The sequence below is a fragment of the Pistacia vera genome, unplaced genomic scaffold, assembly GCF_008641045.1.
Source record: "Pistacia vera cultivar Batoury unplaced genomic scaffold, PisVer_v2 Contig189, whole genome shotgun sequence".
Lineage (NCBI taxonomy): Eukaryota > Viridiplantae > Streptophyta > Magnoliopsida > Sapindales > Anacardiaceae > Pistacia > Pistacia vera.
The window spans coordinates 600,446-619,342 of NW_022195989.1; the positions used below are offsets into that span (position 1 = coordinate 600,446).

The 18,897-nt window shown below is 37.4% G+C and overlaps 3 protein-coding genes and 1 pseudogene across 3 annotated transcripts; all 4 read left to right on the top strand.

Annotated features, from left to right (window-relative positions):
* The first annotated feature begins 4,392 nt into the window (after positions 1-4,392).
* On the top strand, positions 4,393-9,230 carry LOC116127120 (annotated as a pseudogene).
* Positions 7,645-11,802, top strand: LOC116127066 (anthocyanidin 3-O-glucosyltransferase 2-like). Its single transcript, XM_031412730.1, has 3 exons — positions 7,645-7,762; positions 8,214-8,368; positions 9,938-11,802. The coding sequence occupies exon 3, from the start codon at positions 10,150-10,152 to the stop codon at positions 11,473-11,475; it is 1,326 nt and encodes a 441-aa protein (XP_031268590.1). The 5' UTR covers positions 7,645-7,762; positions 8,214-8,368; positions 9,938-10,149; the 3' UTR covers positions 11,476-11,802.
* A 367-nt stretch (positions 11,803-12,169) lies between these two features.
* LOC116127070 (anthocyanidin 3-O-glucosyltransferase 2-like) lies at positions 12,170-13,946 on the top strand. Its single transcript, XM_031412733.1, has one exon. The coding sequence runs from the start codon at positions 12,189-12,191 to the stop codon at positions 13,650-13,652; it is 1,464 nt and encodes a 487-aa protein (XP_031268593.1). The 5' UTR covers positions 12,170-12,188; the 3' UTR covers positions 13,653-13,946.
* Positions 13,947-15,012: 1,066 nt separating this feature from the next.
* Positions 15,013-16,683, top strand: LOC116127065 (anthocyanidin 3-O-glucosyltransferase 2-like). Its single transcript, XM_031412729.1, has one exon. It carries the CDS (start codon positions 15,172-15,174, stop codon positions 16,504-16,506), a length of 1,335 nt encoding a protein of 444 aa, XP_031268589.1. The 5' UTR covers positions 15,013-15,171; the 3' UTR covers positions 16,507-16,683.
* The last annotated feature ends 2,214 nt before the right edge of the window (positions 16,684-18,897 follow it).

The following is an 18,897-nucleotide window of genomic DNA, read 5'->3' on the forward strand; positions in this document are numbered from 1 at the left end:
CAATGCTTCTCGCCAACGCCTCACAACTCTCAATCGCCATCTCTCCACTTCCTCTTCATCCACCAAAATCCCACTTCTCTACACGCACACAAATGAAAAACCAAAACGACCCCGTCACTCTCCAATGGAAGTGCTTGGTTTTGGGCATGAAAATGCTGTGTTTGTGCCTAGATTGAACCCTTATGTGGTGATGATCTTGTTCATTGTGTTGCTCTTGGTGGAGTTCACATCTGTTGCTTTGACTTCACTTGGGAAGATTTTCGCTTGGTCAGTGAGTAATTAACAACTTTACATTCATTATTTGTTCATTGATTGAGTGTTTGTTTGGTGTGAGGTTTAAACATCTTTTGCTTAGGCGTCATTTAGCAAGCTTATATAGTTATTGTAAGTGTATGTATTTGAGTAATCAAAGGTTAAAAAGTGTCCTTTTTTTTTTTTTTTTTTTTTTTAAGAAGTAAATTAGCAAAATCACTTTTATTTATGATTGCAACGAGATGTTGTTTTATTTGGAGTCATGAATTCTTGCAGGGGTAATGATGGTCTTGTGCTTGATTGGATAAATATCAGGAGAAGAGAGTTGTATGCACATATTCATCACATTGTTTTGTTCACTTTCGTGTTTTTAGCCTGATAATAAATGGCTCTATCATTACAAAAAAAAAGGGAAAATGAAATTACAAAATTTTGAATTAATTGATTCTTGTGAACATCCATTAGAGCATCACATCGACCAACATATCAAAAACTCGTTCCAAGGCAAATGAAGCAAAAACAAAAGACCATAAAAAATCCAAAGTAGGCATTTTCTTCTTAGCTTAATGAATGTAAAATCTTATATATCAATTGGAAATGGCTTTAAACTTTTGCTCGGGTTTTATTTGTTTAAAACTTATTCCCATCTAAGACAAAATTAGTTCAAATTTCCATTTCAATCATCCATTATTCAAGCATAAGGTCCAAACTCTCCATATTACCAATCTATCTACCTGAAATGATTTTGTATGTTGAGATATAAAAAAATATCTAAACTACCAGTTTAAAGAGAATCCTAACAGTTTCAAGAACAAAGTATCGAAAATTTAAATAATAGAAACTATATAACAATTTTACATACAAAAACTTCTTAGATGAATTTTAAACCAATCTTTTATTTTCTTCTTTGTATTCACCCAAAAGACAGATTCTGCGACAAAAATTTAGGTATGGTCACTTTACTAAGTCAATGAAGAAGATGCTTTGATCACAGCAGAGGATAGAACGTAAGAAGATATCCATAACTAAGAAGCAATGAGAAAGCAACCACTGCAGTTGAAAAAGTGTGAAAGATCCAATAAAGAAATTCATGCACCATATATATAAAGTCTCGTTGCTGCTGAGCATAGAGTGATATAATTTTTTTAAGGTGAAATTTTTTACCATCATGCTAGAATGAGAGTTTTTCTGATTTTACCGATCAATGAGATAAGGTCTGATTAAATAAAGTTGAGCAGCTTATCCACTTTAATTTAGTCCCATTGCTTAACATCTAGATAATTGTGTCTGCTAAACACTGAGCTGCTCAACTGAGAAAGTTGAGCATTGATCGATATGTCAATCCTGACAGAGGACCATGATTTAGACCTACCATCATGTTGTATCCACATAATTAAATGACCACTACTGGCCTTTCAACAACCAATATTTTTGCAGCTAGTTGTCTTTACTAAACATGGTTTTCATTCTCCCATTTTCAAAGTCCATATGAATTTCCAGTTCATTCATTAAACTGTAGATGGCATCTAGATTAGAGCTTCGTTTGCCCTATAACCAGCATTTTTCATTTCCATGGCTATCCTTCCAACTTCTCATATATCTCATCACTTTGCGGATGCACTTGATCCTTAGACGCGAAACGGTTCACATAACCTCCATATCAATCCAAGAACATCCAACTTCTTTTCTCAACCCTTTCTCTCTCTCTTTCCTTACTTTGTCAACATTTTCCCAGTTTCCTTCTTCTCTGCATAGATATTTGAGAGCAAAACATGATAGCCGTCATTTTTGTCTTGTATCTAATTCCAACTTCTTGGCAACAACTTCTCCCAATCAGATTTTCCATGAAGTCTGCAAGCACCAAGAAGCGAACCCCAAATTTCCAACACATTCCCCTCTTCACCTAATTTTTAGACAACTCATAGGCTTCAACCACCCTCCCACCCTACCTACATATCCACAACACCAACAATAGCGCTCAGTTGAGGCTGAATCTTGTATTTACTCTCCATCAACTCAAATATTTGAAGACCTTCATCAACCAAGCCAGCATAACCAAGCGACAACACTGCAACAAAGTAACGCATCAGGTTCATGTCACATTCTTGCATCTGCACACAAGAAAGCTCTACAATTGCATTTTTTTAGAGGTTTGGGCAGACACATTTTCAGCATAAGAAATTGAACCCCGATTAGAACGTATCAACAAAAGCAGAGCCTACAAAGAAATTTTTGTCCAACAATGGGGGATAGAAAATCCATGAAGTTGCTTGCCCAAATGGCCAACTCTATATTTCCCATTGGATTACAACTGGGACACATTGCTATATTCACACATTGATTTACTTTCTCTCAAACATCTGCCTAAAAGTAATGAAAGCTTCCTCAACCAATCCATTTTGGGTATCCCCAGCATCATAGCATTCCAAGTGGCTTGATCTCTGTTCCAGTATGGTTTCTCTCAAATTTTTGAGAAGCTCTAATCAAACCAGATTTTGCATACATGTTTAATAACTTTCCATTCCCGCAACTGAATGCCATGCCTTAAGAGATAAGCATGGGTCTGCTTTCCAATATCACGGTTTCTCAGATTTGAAGCTACTCAAGCAAAGCAGTAACATAACGAATCATCATATTGTTGTTTCTGCATCCATAAAAAAGCATTAATCCTTCATCATCCACCCATTCTGACACAAAGCAAAATCATTGTATTCAAAGAAACAACATCCCGCTCCAGCATATTATCAAAACTTTAAATGATGTAAGGACAAACCGCATCTTGAACATGACAATAATTGCACTCAATCCATAACTGGCAATATTGCCAAATTCTTAATTATTAGGCATGCAGCTGTTAAGCTAAGTCCATCCTGCAACTGTGAAACTGCAGTTAAGACCGATAAAAAAGTCACCTCATCAAACAACTTTCATCTGATAACATAGCTTCAATGAAAAGCACAATACCTCAAACATGTATTTAAATATATTTATTATTGACTGAAAAGTTGATAAGATTAAAGAGTATATTATTACTGCATTAGCTCATTTCATACAGTTTGTTATTATAAATACTTACATTAAATAATACAATGGTTTTAGTAACCACAACAGCCTTTGGACAGCCAAGCAAAACTAGCAACACAACCCAAGAGCAGCAGCTGAAAAACCCAACGCAGCACACCTCAAAAACACCACGGGGAGGCCAGAAACCAGTCTTCACACCAGCTCACAGTTCCGCAGCAAACAGACACCAACCAGCCAGCAAGAAACCATCCGCCAAGGCCTTAACCAGCAAAAAACAGAACAAACACCAGAAAAAAACTGCCAAAAACCCAACAGCCCAGAAAAAACCTACAGCAGCATGATCACCCAAAAAACCCACTATACCAACAAACAACATGGGGCAAGGACAGCAGCTAAAAAAATCCGAACTCAAATATTCCACAACACTCCAAAAACTGCCTCCAACTGCCACGAAAGGAACCCACAACATCCCAAGCAAACACAAAAAAGACACCTAGAGAACATGCACACACAGCAGAGCGCCCAACCAACCAAAAACCAACGAAGAGGAAATCAAAGCAAAGAGATCCTCTTGAAAAATAATTAACGAGAAGCAATGAAAGTGAGATTTAGATTAATAATCGGTGGAGCCGCAGGACGTGATTGAATTTGGGGTCTTAATCCTTAATTATAAAAACAATATTGTAATAACCAACACACACAACCAGTCTCCCGTAAGGTTGAAGAAAAGTCAATCATTACCTTTCTTGAATCATAATCTCATACGGAGACGGGCCCCATAATTACAAGAAGTCGGTACATTCAAGAGATAAGAGCAACAAATTAAGACAAACAGAAGCTAATTTGTTTTTTCTCTCCATCCATGAAATTTTCAAGTTCATGTATATTTATTATTTAATTCATTGTAGCTATCTGCTGTTTAAGGTAAGATGTGCTTCATGTTACCTGAGCAAGCGGCAGCCGGTGGAGACGGGAGAAGCGGCGGCCGGTGGGACTAGAGAAGCGGCGGCCTGTGGAGACTGAGAAGTGGCAGTCGGTGGAGACTGAGGAGCTTTAACAGAGTGAGTGGTGAGTGACTGTGAGATGAGTTTAAAGATACGAGAGTGAATGTGAGTTATGAACGAGGATGTGATTAAGGTTGAAAAGATCACTACAAGACGTGGAGTTGCGTTTGTGGCTGAGATTGAGGATGCGGTGACGGTGGAGACTGTAGACGTGGCTCTGGAGAGTGCAGACTGGAGAAGCGGCAACGGTGGAGTTCTTGGGTAGCGGCGACGGTGGATTTGCCGGTTGCGCGAGTGAGTTTGAGAGACGAGAGTGAGTGAGTGTGAGAGAGGAGATATGATGAGGATTTCAATTCAAAAGACAAACCGAGACCCGCGGTGTACCCGTCTCACCCGCTTTCAAAACGGTCAGACCGGGTATGGGTCAAACCGGTTCTGAACTTCTTTTGCCAATCTAGGTGGAACGTACAAATATGTTGACAGAAAATAAATAGACGAATGAATATAAAGTCAAATTATCATATTACTGTTTTATTTATTTTCTGTCATATCTCTTTATACGGACATCTTTTTATTCATTCCCTGTCACATTACTTCGTATAGACATCTTTTTAAAATTCTTCATACTTTGCATTAGTGATTTGAAAAACTACAATAGATAATTATTAGAGAATTACCCATGACAAACTACAAACCAAATTCAGAAAAAGGATTCTTTACACGATAGAAACATCTACAATGGAGATTAAAAGTAAACTAACAATCTAATGTTGATAATAGTTGAAAAAAATCAACTAAAAATAAAATTTTTCACACTTCATCACTCACATATAACTTCATCGTGCTTCTTGGTTATATTGAAGGTGTAGTCATCCAAACACCTGACCAAATGGGTTTTTTTAGGACGAACAAAACGCTTGGCTAATCTTTAATTCTTTATCATCCAATCTAAAATGATCCGAATCATCAATCTCAGAACCTTATCCTTCTTTACAGATATTCTATAATTATCTCACTCATTACAGTCTAGATTATGATATTCATTAGTGAAATATACGCAATTAGAACATCTTGAACAATTTCTACTCACAAAAAGAATTTGATCCCCCAAACTCTCTAACTCCCTAGGTCCTTTTATAGTAAAAGCATACAAGTTTTCTCATGAGATTTCCTGAAAATATCAAATTTAGATCACGTTTGTTGGCATTAGGGAACAATGTTTAATTCCGTCCGTTAATACTACAAGATAAATTTGGTCTACCGATAATTGATATTTGTAATGAAGTCTATAGTTTTTCCACGTTTAGAAATTTTGAGGAAAATAAACAAAGAAATTGAAAACCTTATTAATATATAGAATCATGAATATTGAGATTTTGTTATTTATTAATACCATTAAAAAGCTTTTTGCCAATAGAACATTCCATCTTTTATATTGAACTCACAAGATTACCTTTTTTTTTACTTCTGTTTTGCTAAATTGTATTGAAAGACTTTTAGCCCCTACACCGTCTAACACCCTAACTCCATATCTGACAGGGGTAACAGTACCACGTTCCGAGAATATTGGATGAAAATGGTATTTCCTCAATACAACCCCCTTCTTCAACTTCAATGCTTCTTTGCCAACGCCTCACAACTCTCATTGCCATCCTCCCTTCCCTTTTCCTCTTCATCCACCAATCCCACTTCTCTACACGCACACAAATGAAAACCAAAATGACACGTCACTCTCCACTCCTCTCGTTGGGGGAGGCGCCTCAGGCCAGTTGGGCGGTGGCATTGAAGAAGTGAGACTCTACTCGGTGCCAGTTCCAAACCTCATTCTTTCTCTACCCTTTACCATCTCCCAAACTCCCGCCGACTTGTTCAGAAAGTTCTGAAGTGGTTCGGGTTCAAGTTTGAATATTTCTGTGGCTTGTTTCATAGTGGGTGGTTGTGGATGGAAAGCTGTGGTTAGAGAGAAAGAGATGGTGGAGACTTGTTTTGGGCATGAAATACTGTGTTTGTGCCTAGTTTGAACCCTTATTTGGATGATGATCTTGTTCAGTGTGTTGCTCTTGGTGGAGTTCACTCTCGTTGCTTTGACTTCACTTGGGAAGATTTTCGCTTGGTCAGTGGTATTAACAACTCTACATTCATTTTTGTTCATTGATATGTTGTTCGTTTGGTGTGAAGGTTTAAACATCTTTTGCTTAGGCGTCATTAGCAAGCCTATTGTTTTTATAAGTGTATTACGTGTTGAGTAATCAAAGGTTAAAGAGTGTCTATTTTTTTTTTTTTTTTTTTTTAAGAAGTAATTAGCAAAAAGGCTTACAAAAAATATCACTTTTATTTATGATTTGCAACGAGATGTTGTTTTATTTGGAGTCTATACAAATTTTGACCTTAAATTTGTCTATGAATCTTGCAGGGGTAATGTAATACCCTAACCAAATTTTCTTGGGTATGGTAATTTAATATTTTAAAAGAGCTTATTGGGGAAGTTAGTTGACATGATGTAGCACTCTCCTTGAATTGCAACCAAGGACTAATGAAACAGAAAGCAAAAGAGCTTTTATCGATATATGGAATCACATTTGATCCAGAGCAATTTTCCTGTCTTAGTTAAAATGGGATGTTGAAGCAACTAGTATGTTATGATTTAGAATATATCTATGTCAGTTTACTGTTGCCTGATAATTAATGATGTTCTTGTGCTTGATTGGATAAATATCAGAGAAGAGAGTTGTGTGCACATATTCATCACATTGTTGTGTTCACTTACGTGTTTTTAGCCTGATAATAAATGGCTCTATCAATGAAGTTTGCAGGGGTTATGGTGGTTTTGGTGCAGTTGGACATTCTGTCTATCATGGTTGTTTCCTAGATTGGTGGAAGGTTCTTGGAATGGGAAAATACGGCACATTGCAACCAGTGGGACACATACTGCTGCAATAACTGAATCAGGTTGTTCTTCTTAACTGACCCTGTTTTTTGTATGGAAATCTTTCTTTCATGTATTATGGGGTTTGCATTTTGGTATATCTGCTTAACCTGGACTAAATTTATAGGAGTTTTGATTTGCGACCTTTGGAAACTGCCCTCTGACCTCAATATGTGAACATATCAATCTAGTACTGCAGAACAAATTGAATGGAACATATTTCAAATGTCTATAGGTTTATATACTAGCATTTATGGGTTTCTGTTGTTCTTTATGAGAAGATGATTCATATTGCCTTCATATTAATTACAGAAAAAATAAAGAAAGAGGATGTCAAATATCTTAATCCATCTATTATTGAATATGGGGGAACTTTGCACTTGGAGTCGAGAAGGAGATGGAAATTGGCCTTGGTCCTGGTTGAGGCCCTAATGAGGGAGGTGGACTTAGTATCCCTTCTAAGGTCAAAGCATTACCTGTACCTATGGCTGCTGTTTCTGTGGTGGCTTGTTTACAATAGTGCTGACAGAGGAAGGGCAACTTTGGAATTGGGGAGGTAAAGATATCAACTCTTTTGTTTATTTCTCTCCTTATCTCTACCCAATTGCAGTTTAGTTACTTTCATTTATTTGTTCGGAAAGTTCACAGTTCTGGATATCACTCTCTTAAGTTTTCAACTTTGATGAATTTCATCTATCTCTGCTTCTAACATTACAATGACATCATATTACACATTGTCATGTGTTCTGCTCAGAAAGTTTTACTATGAGCTTGGAAGAGGTGATAAGGTTGGTGGTGGAGACCCAAGCCAATTCCTAGCCTTGAAGATTTCGTATCATTCAGATAGCAAGTGGTGGCTGTCACTCCCTTGCATTAACAGTAAAATAATTCCTTAAATTCACGATTGCCACAGTAACCTTATTAAATCCATTCCTCACTTGCCGCCCCTCGTTCCATTCTAGGCTGTATACTAATATTGGTTTTTCTTTTTTTATGTATAATTTCAGATGAAGGCAAAGTTCTTTCTTGGGGATATGGTGGACATGGTCAGTTGGGTCATTCTTCACCGAAAATCAGAAAGTACCTGTGGTGATCGAGGCTTTAGCTGATGAGTGTGTAGTTTACTTCTCTTGTGGGGGCTCATCGTCAGCAGCCATAACACGTAAGAAAGTTAAATGGTCTTTGATATTTCCATCACCCTTCAATCCTACAATCTTCCAACGTATCTTAGTTTCCGATCTCATAATAACACATAAATGAGGTTGAGGATATCTTTTAGTATTCAACATAAGTTGAAAGATACTTAAATTTAATAAAATCAAATATTTGGATATCATTATAGAACAATAATTTTATATGCAAATCAAATAAATAAAGCTCATGAGTATATATTTGTTTTTACCATAATGTTTGATAATTTGCTATATATTCAGATAAAGGGAAGTTGTACATGTGGGGAAATGCCAAAGATTCTCAATTGGGAGTTCCTGGGTTGCCAGAGGTACAACTGTGCCTATTGAAGTCAATTGGGACCCCACAATGTGTTATCTATTGCAGTTGGTGCATCTCATGCCATATGTTTGGTTTCCAGGTCATGTTGTTAAAGATGGTCTACTAATCGAAAGGTTTTCTCAACTCATATAGACACGACAAACAAGTATGTATCGTTTAACAGCTCAAACGGAGGCTAGAATAGATGTGTAGAATCTGAGGATAGGGTAAGTTCTTTAAGTTACTAAAATATTGCCAAAGTATTTAGGAGGTGAATTCAGGTTGCTGACTGGTTAGTCAATAAGTGGAGCTTCACCTTGACAATTGCTGACTCATAACTGCTTTTGTTTGAATCCCTTTAATGAATTAAATTATCTGGGAAGAGTAGAGAATTTTGACATTATAAGTTCTTGTCACAAATGCAAGTTACCTTCATAATCTCATGTAATGCCTATTGTTCCCTCTCACTGTATGCATCATCTCGTTACATATTAGTTTATTGACATTCCTTTTTGTTGAAAGTTTATTGCAAACATGACTACTTTTCCTTTTAATATTGATCATATTGCTCAGTTGCTTTTATTTGAGTCGACATGAGAAATATTTGCGATGAATTTTAATAAGAAAGCATGCAAATAAATTATGTTTGCTCAGGTGCATTTGATGCCCTGTTACGAATATCCATTGGTTTTGTTGTATGATCTTTGATGCTCTGGAACTGTGGACAATATTATAAAGTGATAAATTTAAAGTTGGGTATATTTTCGAGAAAAACATAGAATATCACAAGATATCATGTCAGTCATGTCACAAGTCCATGTATATATGTTGTCTGAGAATTTTTTTTCTTTACCATCCATTTTTGTAATCAATGAGATTGGTGATTGAACTGAATATCTACGTAGTATGCATATATTGATTTGTGATATCATTAATGCGGTATCCCGTGGTAACATAAACTTTTTCGTTCTTGAAGAAGCTAAAGGGTAGAATTTGCCTCAATGTTGGTAGATCTCATAGAAGTTAAGCCAGCTAAATAAACTATCACGTTAATGGAGAACATCATTCACACAAAACTTATGTGATTTAAACTTTATATCTCCTCATCTCTCTTAACTATAATTATATAAATATTGAGAGAATTTATGATACAACAACTCACATATACCGCATGATCAGTTAAGAAGTAAATATTTCATGTCATTTATGCACATCATAAATTCAGTAATTTGTTATACAGACGACGTGATACGACTCGTATTCTAAGTTTTCTCAACCAACTATTCTTACAAAACTCCCTGATACAATCAAGAAAGCTTAAAGCAAGAGAAAATATAACCAAGAGAGAGTTATCACCAGAAAAACCAGAAGCAAAAATGAGTTACAACTACTGATTTTGCAAAGCGGCTGTTGGATCGAGATGGTCAGTTCTCAATCACAGTTCTTGTCATCATGAAAACAATTGATGGCTCTTCTGATCACACTCGATCACTTCCAGCTTTTGATACTCAAATAAGGTTCATTAATCTTCATTATGTAGACCCTCCTTCACTGGAAAAATCTAAAGTTTCCAGAGAAAAACTTGTGATTGATCATAGAGGGAGTTACAAACCTTATGTTAAAGAAGCTATTATTAAGAATGTTCTTTCAAACACTAACTCAGCTCCACTTGCTGGGTTGGTGTTTGATATGTTTTGTTCATCAATTGTAGATGTGGGAAATGAACTAGGTGTTCCTTCTTATTTGTTCTTCACTTGTAATGCAGATTTTCTTGGTCTCATGTTGTACCTTCCAGGTCGAGATGATGAAGTTGGAAGAGAGTTTGAAGAGTTATATTCTGATTATATAATTCCTGGTTATGTTAATCCAATTCCTAGCAGAATTATGCCTTTGTTTTTGTTTAACAAGTATGGTGGTTATGATACATTTGTGAAGATTGGAAGAAGATTCAAGGAGACCAAAGGGATTATTGTCAACACTTACACAGAGCTGGAGGCTCATGCTGTTAAATTTTTGTTGAATGATTTTGAAGACGATAATTTACATCATGTTTACACAGTTGGGCCGCTTTTTGATGTGAAGGGGGAGAGTGTTAAGTTATGTTTCAGTGATGATTCAGAAAGAGATGAGATCATGAAATGGCTTGATGATCAACCTGATTCATCAGTTGTTTTCTTGTGCTTTGGAGGCCTAGGGAGCTTTGATGGAGAGCAAGTGAAAGAAATAGCACTCGGGCTGGAGCAATGTGGTCACAAATTCTTGTGGTCTTTACGCAAGCCGCCACCAAAGGATAAATTTGAAGGGCCTAGTGATTACAAAGGTGATCTCCAGGAAGTATTGTCAAATGAGTTCCTGGAGAAAACAAATAAGAATGGTTTGGTATGTGGATGGACACCACAAAAGGAAGTGTTGGGTCATAAATCAGTAGGAGAATTTGTTTCACATTGTGGGTGGAATTCAGTCTTGGAGAGCTTGTGGTTTGGAGTTCCAATTGCAACATGGCCTATGTATGCAGAGCAACAGCTTAATGCATTCCAAATCGTGAAAGATTTGGGATTGGCTGTGGAGTTGAGATTGGATTATAGAAATACTAGTGGAGAAGTTGTGTTGGGAGATGAGATAGCAAGAGCTGTAAAATGTGTGATGGACACTGATAACGAAGTAAGGAAGAAGGTCAAAGAAGAGAGTGAAAATAGCAGATTAGCAGTGATGAATGGTGGATATTCATATGCTGCATTTGGACAATTGATTGAGGATATATTAGGAAACATGCCATGAATATATCAAAAAATCTTTGGAAACATATGAAAACGTTTTCTCATGTTAACTTGCTGCCAATGTTTTAACCATTGCCAACTTCTACTCAAACTGTGATTACTTGGTTTCTTTCTGCTTCAATTTTATTTCAATGTGATCAAATCTTGTTTCTTGCTGCTTCTACTGCATAAACTGGAAACGAGAAAGATTCTAAATTTCATGTTGGGGTTAGTGTCCATGCCTCAAAGGGCTCAAACTTTCTTCAGTGCTCAATCAAATTCTGTTCAAAATTGCGCCACTGCCATGTGATTAACTTGCTGGAACTAAGGACACTTGTCGTGTATGCTAATGAAGTGAAAATATAGATTATTTAGAGATTTGTTCTCAAATAAAATGTGTCATGGATGACGATAATAAGGTGAGGAAGTGAAAATTGTTGTCATTTTACAAATTATATAGACCTTTAAATTGATTATAGGGTTCACTTAACCCGACTAGAGATAAAATTAAATAAGACAAGTACATTTGCATGATTGAATAAGACAAGTACATTTATATGATTCGGCAGGAAATGCCCGTGACAACATGCAAGCTTGATTGGGTTGGGATTGATAATATAATAATTAGAAAATAATTTACATATTTGAATATTAACTAAATAAAACTATAAAAGACAGGAAAAATAAGAAGTTTTCATCTTCTCAGATCTCTCATCACAACAGCCACAACTAAAAATGAAGAAAGTTGACCTTGTCCTTATCCTTGGACCAGGCGCAGGCCACCTGGTTCCCTATATTGAGTTTGCAAAGCACTTGTTGGATCGAGATGATTGTTTCTCAGTGACTGTTCTTCTCATGGATTCTCCTTTTGGCCCCTCTCCTTCAGCTGCACACACTAAATCACTTGCAGAATCTAATACTTCAATAAGGTTCATCAATGTTTCTCCTCCTGTTGACTACTGTCCTTCACAAGAGGTTCATAAATCCTTTGAAAAGTTTATGACTGAGTATATAGATTGTCATAGAGCTTGTGTTAAAGAAGCTATTGTCAAGCATGTGCTTTCCAGTTCTAACTCAGCTCCACTTGCTGTATTGGTAGTTGATTTCTTTTGCACATCAATGATAGATGTGGGAAATGAATTTGGTGTTCCTTCTTATTTGTCCTCCCCTTCTAGTGCAGCTGCTGTTGGTCTCTTGTTGTACCTTCCAACTCGACATGATCGAGTTGGAAGAGAAATTGAAGAGTTTGATGGTGATTTGGTGATCGCTAGTTATGTTAATCCAGTTCCAAGCAGTGGTCTGCCTGACGTTTTGTTGAACAAGCATGGTGGCTACACTACATTTATGAACCATGGAAGAAGATTCAAGGAGACCAAAGGGATTATTGTCAACACATTTGAGGAGCTGGAATCTCATGCTGTTAAGTCTTTGAAGAATGATTTTGATCATATGCCACCTGTTTACACAGTTGGACCAATGATTGATCTCAAGAGTGAGAGTGACAAGTTAGTTCTAGATGTGACAGAAAGAGATAAAATCCTGAAATGGCTTGATAATCGACCTGATTCATCAGTTGTTTTCTTGTGCTTTGGAAGCCAAGGGAGCTTTGGAGAAGAGCAAGCGAAACAAATTGCAGTCGGATTGGAGCAAAGTGGGGTGAGGTTCTTGTGGTCAATACGGAAGCCACCACCAAAGGATAAAATTAAAAGGCCTAATGATTACAAGAGTGATCATCTCCAGGAGGTTTTGCCAAATGGGTTCTTGGAAAGAACAAAGAAGATTGGTTTGGTTTGTGGATGGGCGCCACAAAAGGCGGTGTTGGCTCATAAATCAATAAGGGGATTTGTGTCACATTGTGGGTGGAATTCAATCTTGGAAAGCTTGTGGTTTGGTGTTCCAACTGTGACATGGCCTATGTATGCTGAGCAGCAGATTAATGCATTCCAAATGGTGACAGATTTGGGATTGGGCGTGGAGTTGAGATTGCATTACAGGATCATGAATGGGGAAGTTATGGTTGCAGATGAGATAGCAAGAGCTATCAAATGTGTGATGGAGAGTGATAATGAGGTGAGGAAGAAGGTTAAAGAGAAGAGTGAAAAGAGCAGATTAGTAGTAATGGAGGGTGGATCTTCATATGCTGCATTTGGAGACCTGATTGATGATATATTAAGAAACAAAGCCATGAAAGAAACATAGTCTTGTTTATTCATATTTAATCCTTAATGATATAGGGATTTTTTCCATTTTCCTTAAAAGAGTTTCAAGTTCGAAAATTCTTCATGAAATCTTTTTATCTACTATTGTTTCATTTTGTTGAAGTGTGAACCTATTGTTATGAAGTCCCTAGTTTAAGAATCAAGCTACAGTGTTGGAAGAACGTTGAAGAAAGCTGGCCATCAGGTCGCCGCGACGACATTAATTAGCGCGCAGCGTGTGGTAAGAAGAAGCGCTGAATGAGGAGGAAGTTGCGCCTACTGCAGCATGCGTCCTATTGTCCTAAAGTCCTGGACGTAAGTTAATTTATTTTCTTGTTTTAAGTAGTATTGTTTTAGAATAATTCCTATTCAATAAGAGATTTGTTTGAGTTTGATTATGAAAGTACATTTCGCTGTTCCTTCCATATTAGTGTAGGAGTAGATGTCTTTTTAAATTTTATGACCTGTTTTCAAATCTCAATAATCCAAAATTGTCTTTTGTGCTCAACCTTTCTGTTCAAAAGTATGTGTCTACACTATTACTTAATAACATATTGGTCTAGTGGACGTTGACAAATTTCTTTATCCCTAACATTTGATACTTCCTTATTGGAGTAAACGACTTCTTCTCACCCACGTTTGCCTTAATTACAATTTCCCACCAAAAAGTTTCAAAATACCATTTCTCCACCCAAGGGTTATATTCTATGAATACCCAATATACATTTCACTTTCTCAGCTGATGTTTGACGAGTTACCAAGAGTCAGGGTAAGAGGGTTTTTATAGAGTGGAGAGCGGTAGATTGAATGGTGATGACCAATGGAATAATCGCTACTGAAATCAATCAAAAATTAGCTAAGAACATGAAGCCTAGTTTTGCGATAACTAACAATCAACGAGAAATCAAGTACCGGAGTGAGACAGGTTTTATGGAGAAGAGACTGGAGGTTCAAATGCTAGTGAGGAATCGACTTTGAGTAATAACGGAATATTAATTTTGGGTGAGAAAGTGATATTTTGAAACTTTTTTGGTGGAGAATGTTACTAAGGCAAACCTTGTTTACTCTTTCTTATTGCTCAGAAACTGTTTGCGTGATAACATATTCCCATAGTTTGATGAGTAATACTACATATATAATATTTTCATACAATATTTTTCATATAATATTATGTGATAAAAAGATGATTAGATGAAAATTTAAATTTAATTTAAAATCTATCAATCATATTTTATCATATAAAATTATGTGAGAAATATTTTTTCGATAATGACATCTGACTATTTCTTAAATAAGTTTTAGAGAGTTAAAGAGGTGCATACATCATGTACGGTACATTTAACCAATAAATTTTGAAAAAGGAAAAATATTATACTCTCATCACAAAAGCCACCACCAAAAATGAAGAAAGTTGACCTTGTGTTCATCCCTGTACCAGGCCAGGCCACGTAGGTCCCCAAATTGAGTTTGCAAAGCGCTTGCTAGATCGAGATGATCATTTCTCAGTGACTTTTCTTCTTATGGATTCTCCTTTTGGCCCCTCTCCTTCATCTGCACAGACCAAATCATTTGCAGAATCTAATACTTCAATAAGGTTCATCAATCTATCTCCTCCTGTTGACTTCTCTCCTTCACAAGAGGTTCATAAATCCTTTGAAAAGTTTATGACTGAGTATATAGATTGTCATAGAGCTTGTGTTAAAGAAGCTATTGTCAAGCATGTGCTTTCCAGTTCTTACTCAACTCCACTTGTTCGATTGGTAGTTGATTTCTTTTGTACATCAATGATAGATGTGGGAAATGAACTTGGTGTTCCTTCTTATTTGTTCTCCCCTTCTAGTGCAGCTGCTGTTGGTCTCTTGCTGTACCTTCCAACTCGACATGATCAAACTGGAAGAGAAATTGAAGAGTTTGATGGTGATTTGGTGATCCCCAGTTATGTAAATCCAGTTCCAAGCAGTGGTCTGCCTGAAGTTTTGTCGAACAAGCATGGTGGCTACACTACAGTTATGAACCATGGAAGAAGATTCAAGGAGACCAAAGGGATTATTGTCAACACATTTGAGGAGCTGGAATCTCATGCGGTGAAGTCTCTAATGAATGATTTTGATCATGTGCCACCTGTTTACACAGTTGGACCAGTGATTGATCTCAAGGGTGAAAGCAATAAGTTAGCTTTAGATGAGACACAAAAAGCTGATGAGATCATGAAATGGCTTGATGATCAACCTGATTCATCAGTTATTTTCTTGTGCTTTGGAAGCCAAGGGAGTTTTGGAGAAGAGCAAGTGAAAGAAATTGCAGTTGGATTAGAGCAAACTGGGCTGAGGTTCTTGTGGTCATTACGGAAGCCACCACCAAAGGATAAATTTGAAAAGCCTAGTGATTACAAGAGTGATGATCTCCTGGAAATCCTGCCAAATGGGTTCTTCGAAAGAACAAACAAGATTGGTTTGGTGTGTGGATGGGCACCACAAAAGGCGGTGTTGGCACATAAATCAGTGGGAGCATTTGTGTCACATTGTGGGTGGAATTCAATCTTGGAGAGCTTGTGGTTTGGTGTTCCAATTGTGACATGGCCTCTGTATGCTAAGCAACAGCTTAATGCATCCCAAATGGTGAGAGATTTGGGATTGGGTGTGGAATTGAGATTGGATTATAGGATCATGAATGGGGAAGTTGTGGTTGCAGATGACATAGCAAGAGCCATAAAATATGTAATGGAGAGTGATAATGAGGTGAGGAAGAAGGTGAAAGAGAAGAGTGAAAAGAGTAGATTAGCAGTGATGGAGGGAGGATCTTCATATACTGCATTTGGAGGCTTGATTGATGATATATTAACTATTAAGAAGTAAAGCCACGAAAGACGCATATAGTTTTAGTTAATCATATTTAGTCCTTAATGATGTATGGATTTGTTCTATTTGCCTTCTTCCCCGGGACGAGGCAGAGCCCCCAACATCATTATTGCATATAATGTGCAACATGCTGACTTTATAAAAGAGTCACTCCCGTTACAATAAACCAACGAAAAGCAAAAGTATTCTTCTACTTTCTCTCTCTTTCAGTTTCATTATTCACTACCACCAGCAACAATGAAGAAAGTTGAGCTTGTTATCATCCCTGCACCAGCTGTAAGAAAGTATGACTTTAATGATGTGAAATATCTCAAATAATTAAATTTGTAGCATCCAAGAAGTAACCATTACCATTGAAAGCAGCACCAATAAAGAGAGCTGAACTATTCTTGTCACGAAGCCACCTAATTTTGACACTCATCACAAAGTACTTCCCATTCCCTAAATCACTCGCATTCTCAAAATTACTAAACTAAGTAATTTGAAATTGGATTTGTCTCACATCCTTATATTAGTGGCTTACTATAGTGTGTGTATATATATATATGTGTGTGTGTGTGTTCTCATCCAAGGTTTAACAAATCAGCAAATTTTCACCTTTGGTTTCATAAATTCTAGATTCCTATTCTTAAATTAATTCAAGAGTGAGAATTTAGAATTTATGAAATGTGAAAACTTACGGTTTCAATAAACCTTAAATGGGAACATGCCGCTAACTCTATATATAATTGGGCTCCCTTCGCTAACTTTTGAAAATGAGTTACATATACCCAAACCCATTTAACATATTAATTAATACCTAGGCTAATACTTGCACATTACATAAGCTTCTTTACCTCATTAAAAAGTCGTGATTCTCAATCAACCAGGGCAAAATGTAGCTATTGGTCAAAAAGCATGCAAATAAAGTATTGTAAAACTTCAATAAATAATAATTTATCGGACATTGGACATAAATAATTTATTACATTAACATGTTTAACATAACTTTATAAAAGACTTAGCTCTAGATGAGTGTATACTACATTTCTCACTCATCTTGAATAAACCCAAGAAAAGAAACATGCTTCAATCTTCTTCACTCATCACAACCACCACCAGCAACATGAAGAAAGCTGAGCTTCTGTTCATCGCTCCACCAGTCATAGGCCACCTTGTTCCCCAAACTGAGTTTGCAAGGCCATTGTTAGATCGAGATGATCGTTTCTCAGTGACCGTTCTTCTCATGCTTTTCTTGGCCTACTGTTAAACCTTCCGGGTAGACATAATCAGGGAGGCAAAGAATTTGAAAAGTTTGATGTTGATTTTGTGTTCTCTAGTTATGTCAATACAGGTCCTAGCAGAGCTTTTCCTACATTTTTGTTTGATTAAGCTTGCAATGTGCTAGGGCCAAAAATTGTCCTTGGCCCCTAAAGGAAAACGGACCCGACACTGAAGAAAAAGCCAGGCCCAATCCCGATATGACCCAATCGGATTAGGCCCTTTTGGTATAAGATATAGCCGGCCTAAACCACGTGGGCACGAGCCTCTTAATCCTAGTCCATTTCCTAGGTCCATGGGCGAGTCCAGAGCCGACAACTCCCTCAGAATACTTTCCTACTCCTGATCAATCTCCCATTCAAGGTCACTTTCCTATTCTTGATCACTTTCCTACTTGGAGTTACTCTCCTAATCAGAATCACCTTCCTATCCAAACACTGGTAAGATAGCTTATCACGGCCCTAATTCTTCTAGGGTTTGCATCAGAGTCATACTAGGACTCCTACTTCTACCAGGATTGGGAGACCAGACAGTCACTATATAAGCAGAGGCCAGCCCTCTCATAAAGGACACGGCATTACACCTTCACACCCGAAGCTCCTACTTGAGAGCTTTACATCACCGTCGTAGTCACAGTCTCTAACTAGACTTCCGGTAACCTCTCTATTCCCTAGCCCTCACTATACTAGCCTCTTTTGGCCTTGCTGACTTGAGCGTCGGAATGCCTACGGCAAACACCACCCCGGTGTTTCTCGTTCGCTTCACGCGTTTGTTTTTTTACGTGTGCAGGTGCAGTAGATCGCTAGTAGCCTCAACCTCACGGCATCAGACCCCCCCTTCCGTACAGGTAGATTTTTACATCTACAGTTTGGCACCCACCGTGGGGCCTCTAGCAATCATTCGGCTTGACGAACCTTGCTACGTGGAGGAACATTCCATGGCTGACAATCCCAACAACGTTAACTTCGGCCTCGAGGCCAGACTGGAGGCTTTGACCTCTCTCATGCAACAAAACTCAAACAAGGTGGCCGCACTGGAAGCCGAGAACAATACAATTCGGACCGAAAACAAGTCCATGAGGGCTGAAAACCAGTCTCTAAAAGAGAAGGTGAATCAATACTACGACCT

Excerpts from the sequence above, each read along its gene's own strand:
- LOC116127066 (XM_031412730.1), top strand. The coding sequence starts at position 10,150 with ATGAAAACAATTGATGGCTCTTCTGATCACACTCGATCACTTCCAGCT.
- LOC116127070 (XM_031412733.1), top strand. The coding sequence starts at position 12,189 with ATGAAGAAAGTTGACCTTGTCCTTATCCTTGGACCAGGCGCAGGCCAC.
- LOC116127065 (XM_031412729.1), top strand. The coding sequence starts at position 15,172 with ATGGATTCTCCTTTTGGCCCCTCTCCTTCATCTGCACAGACCAAATCA.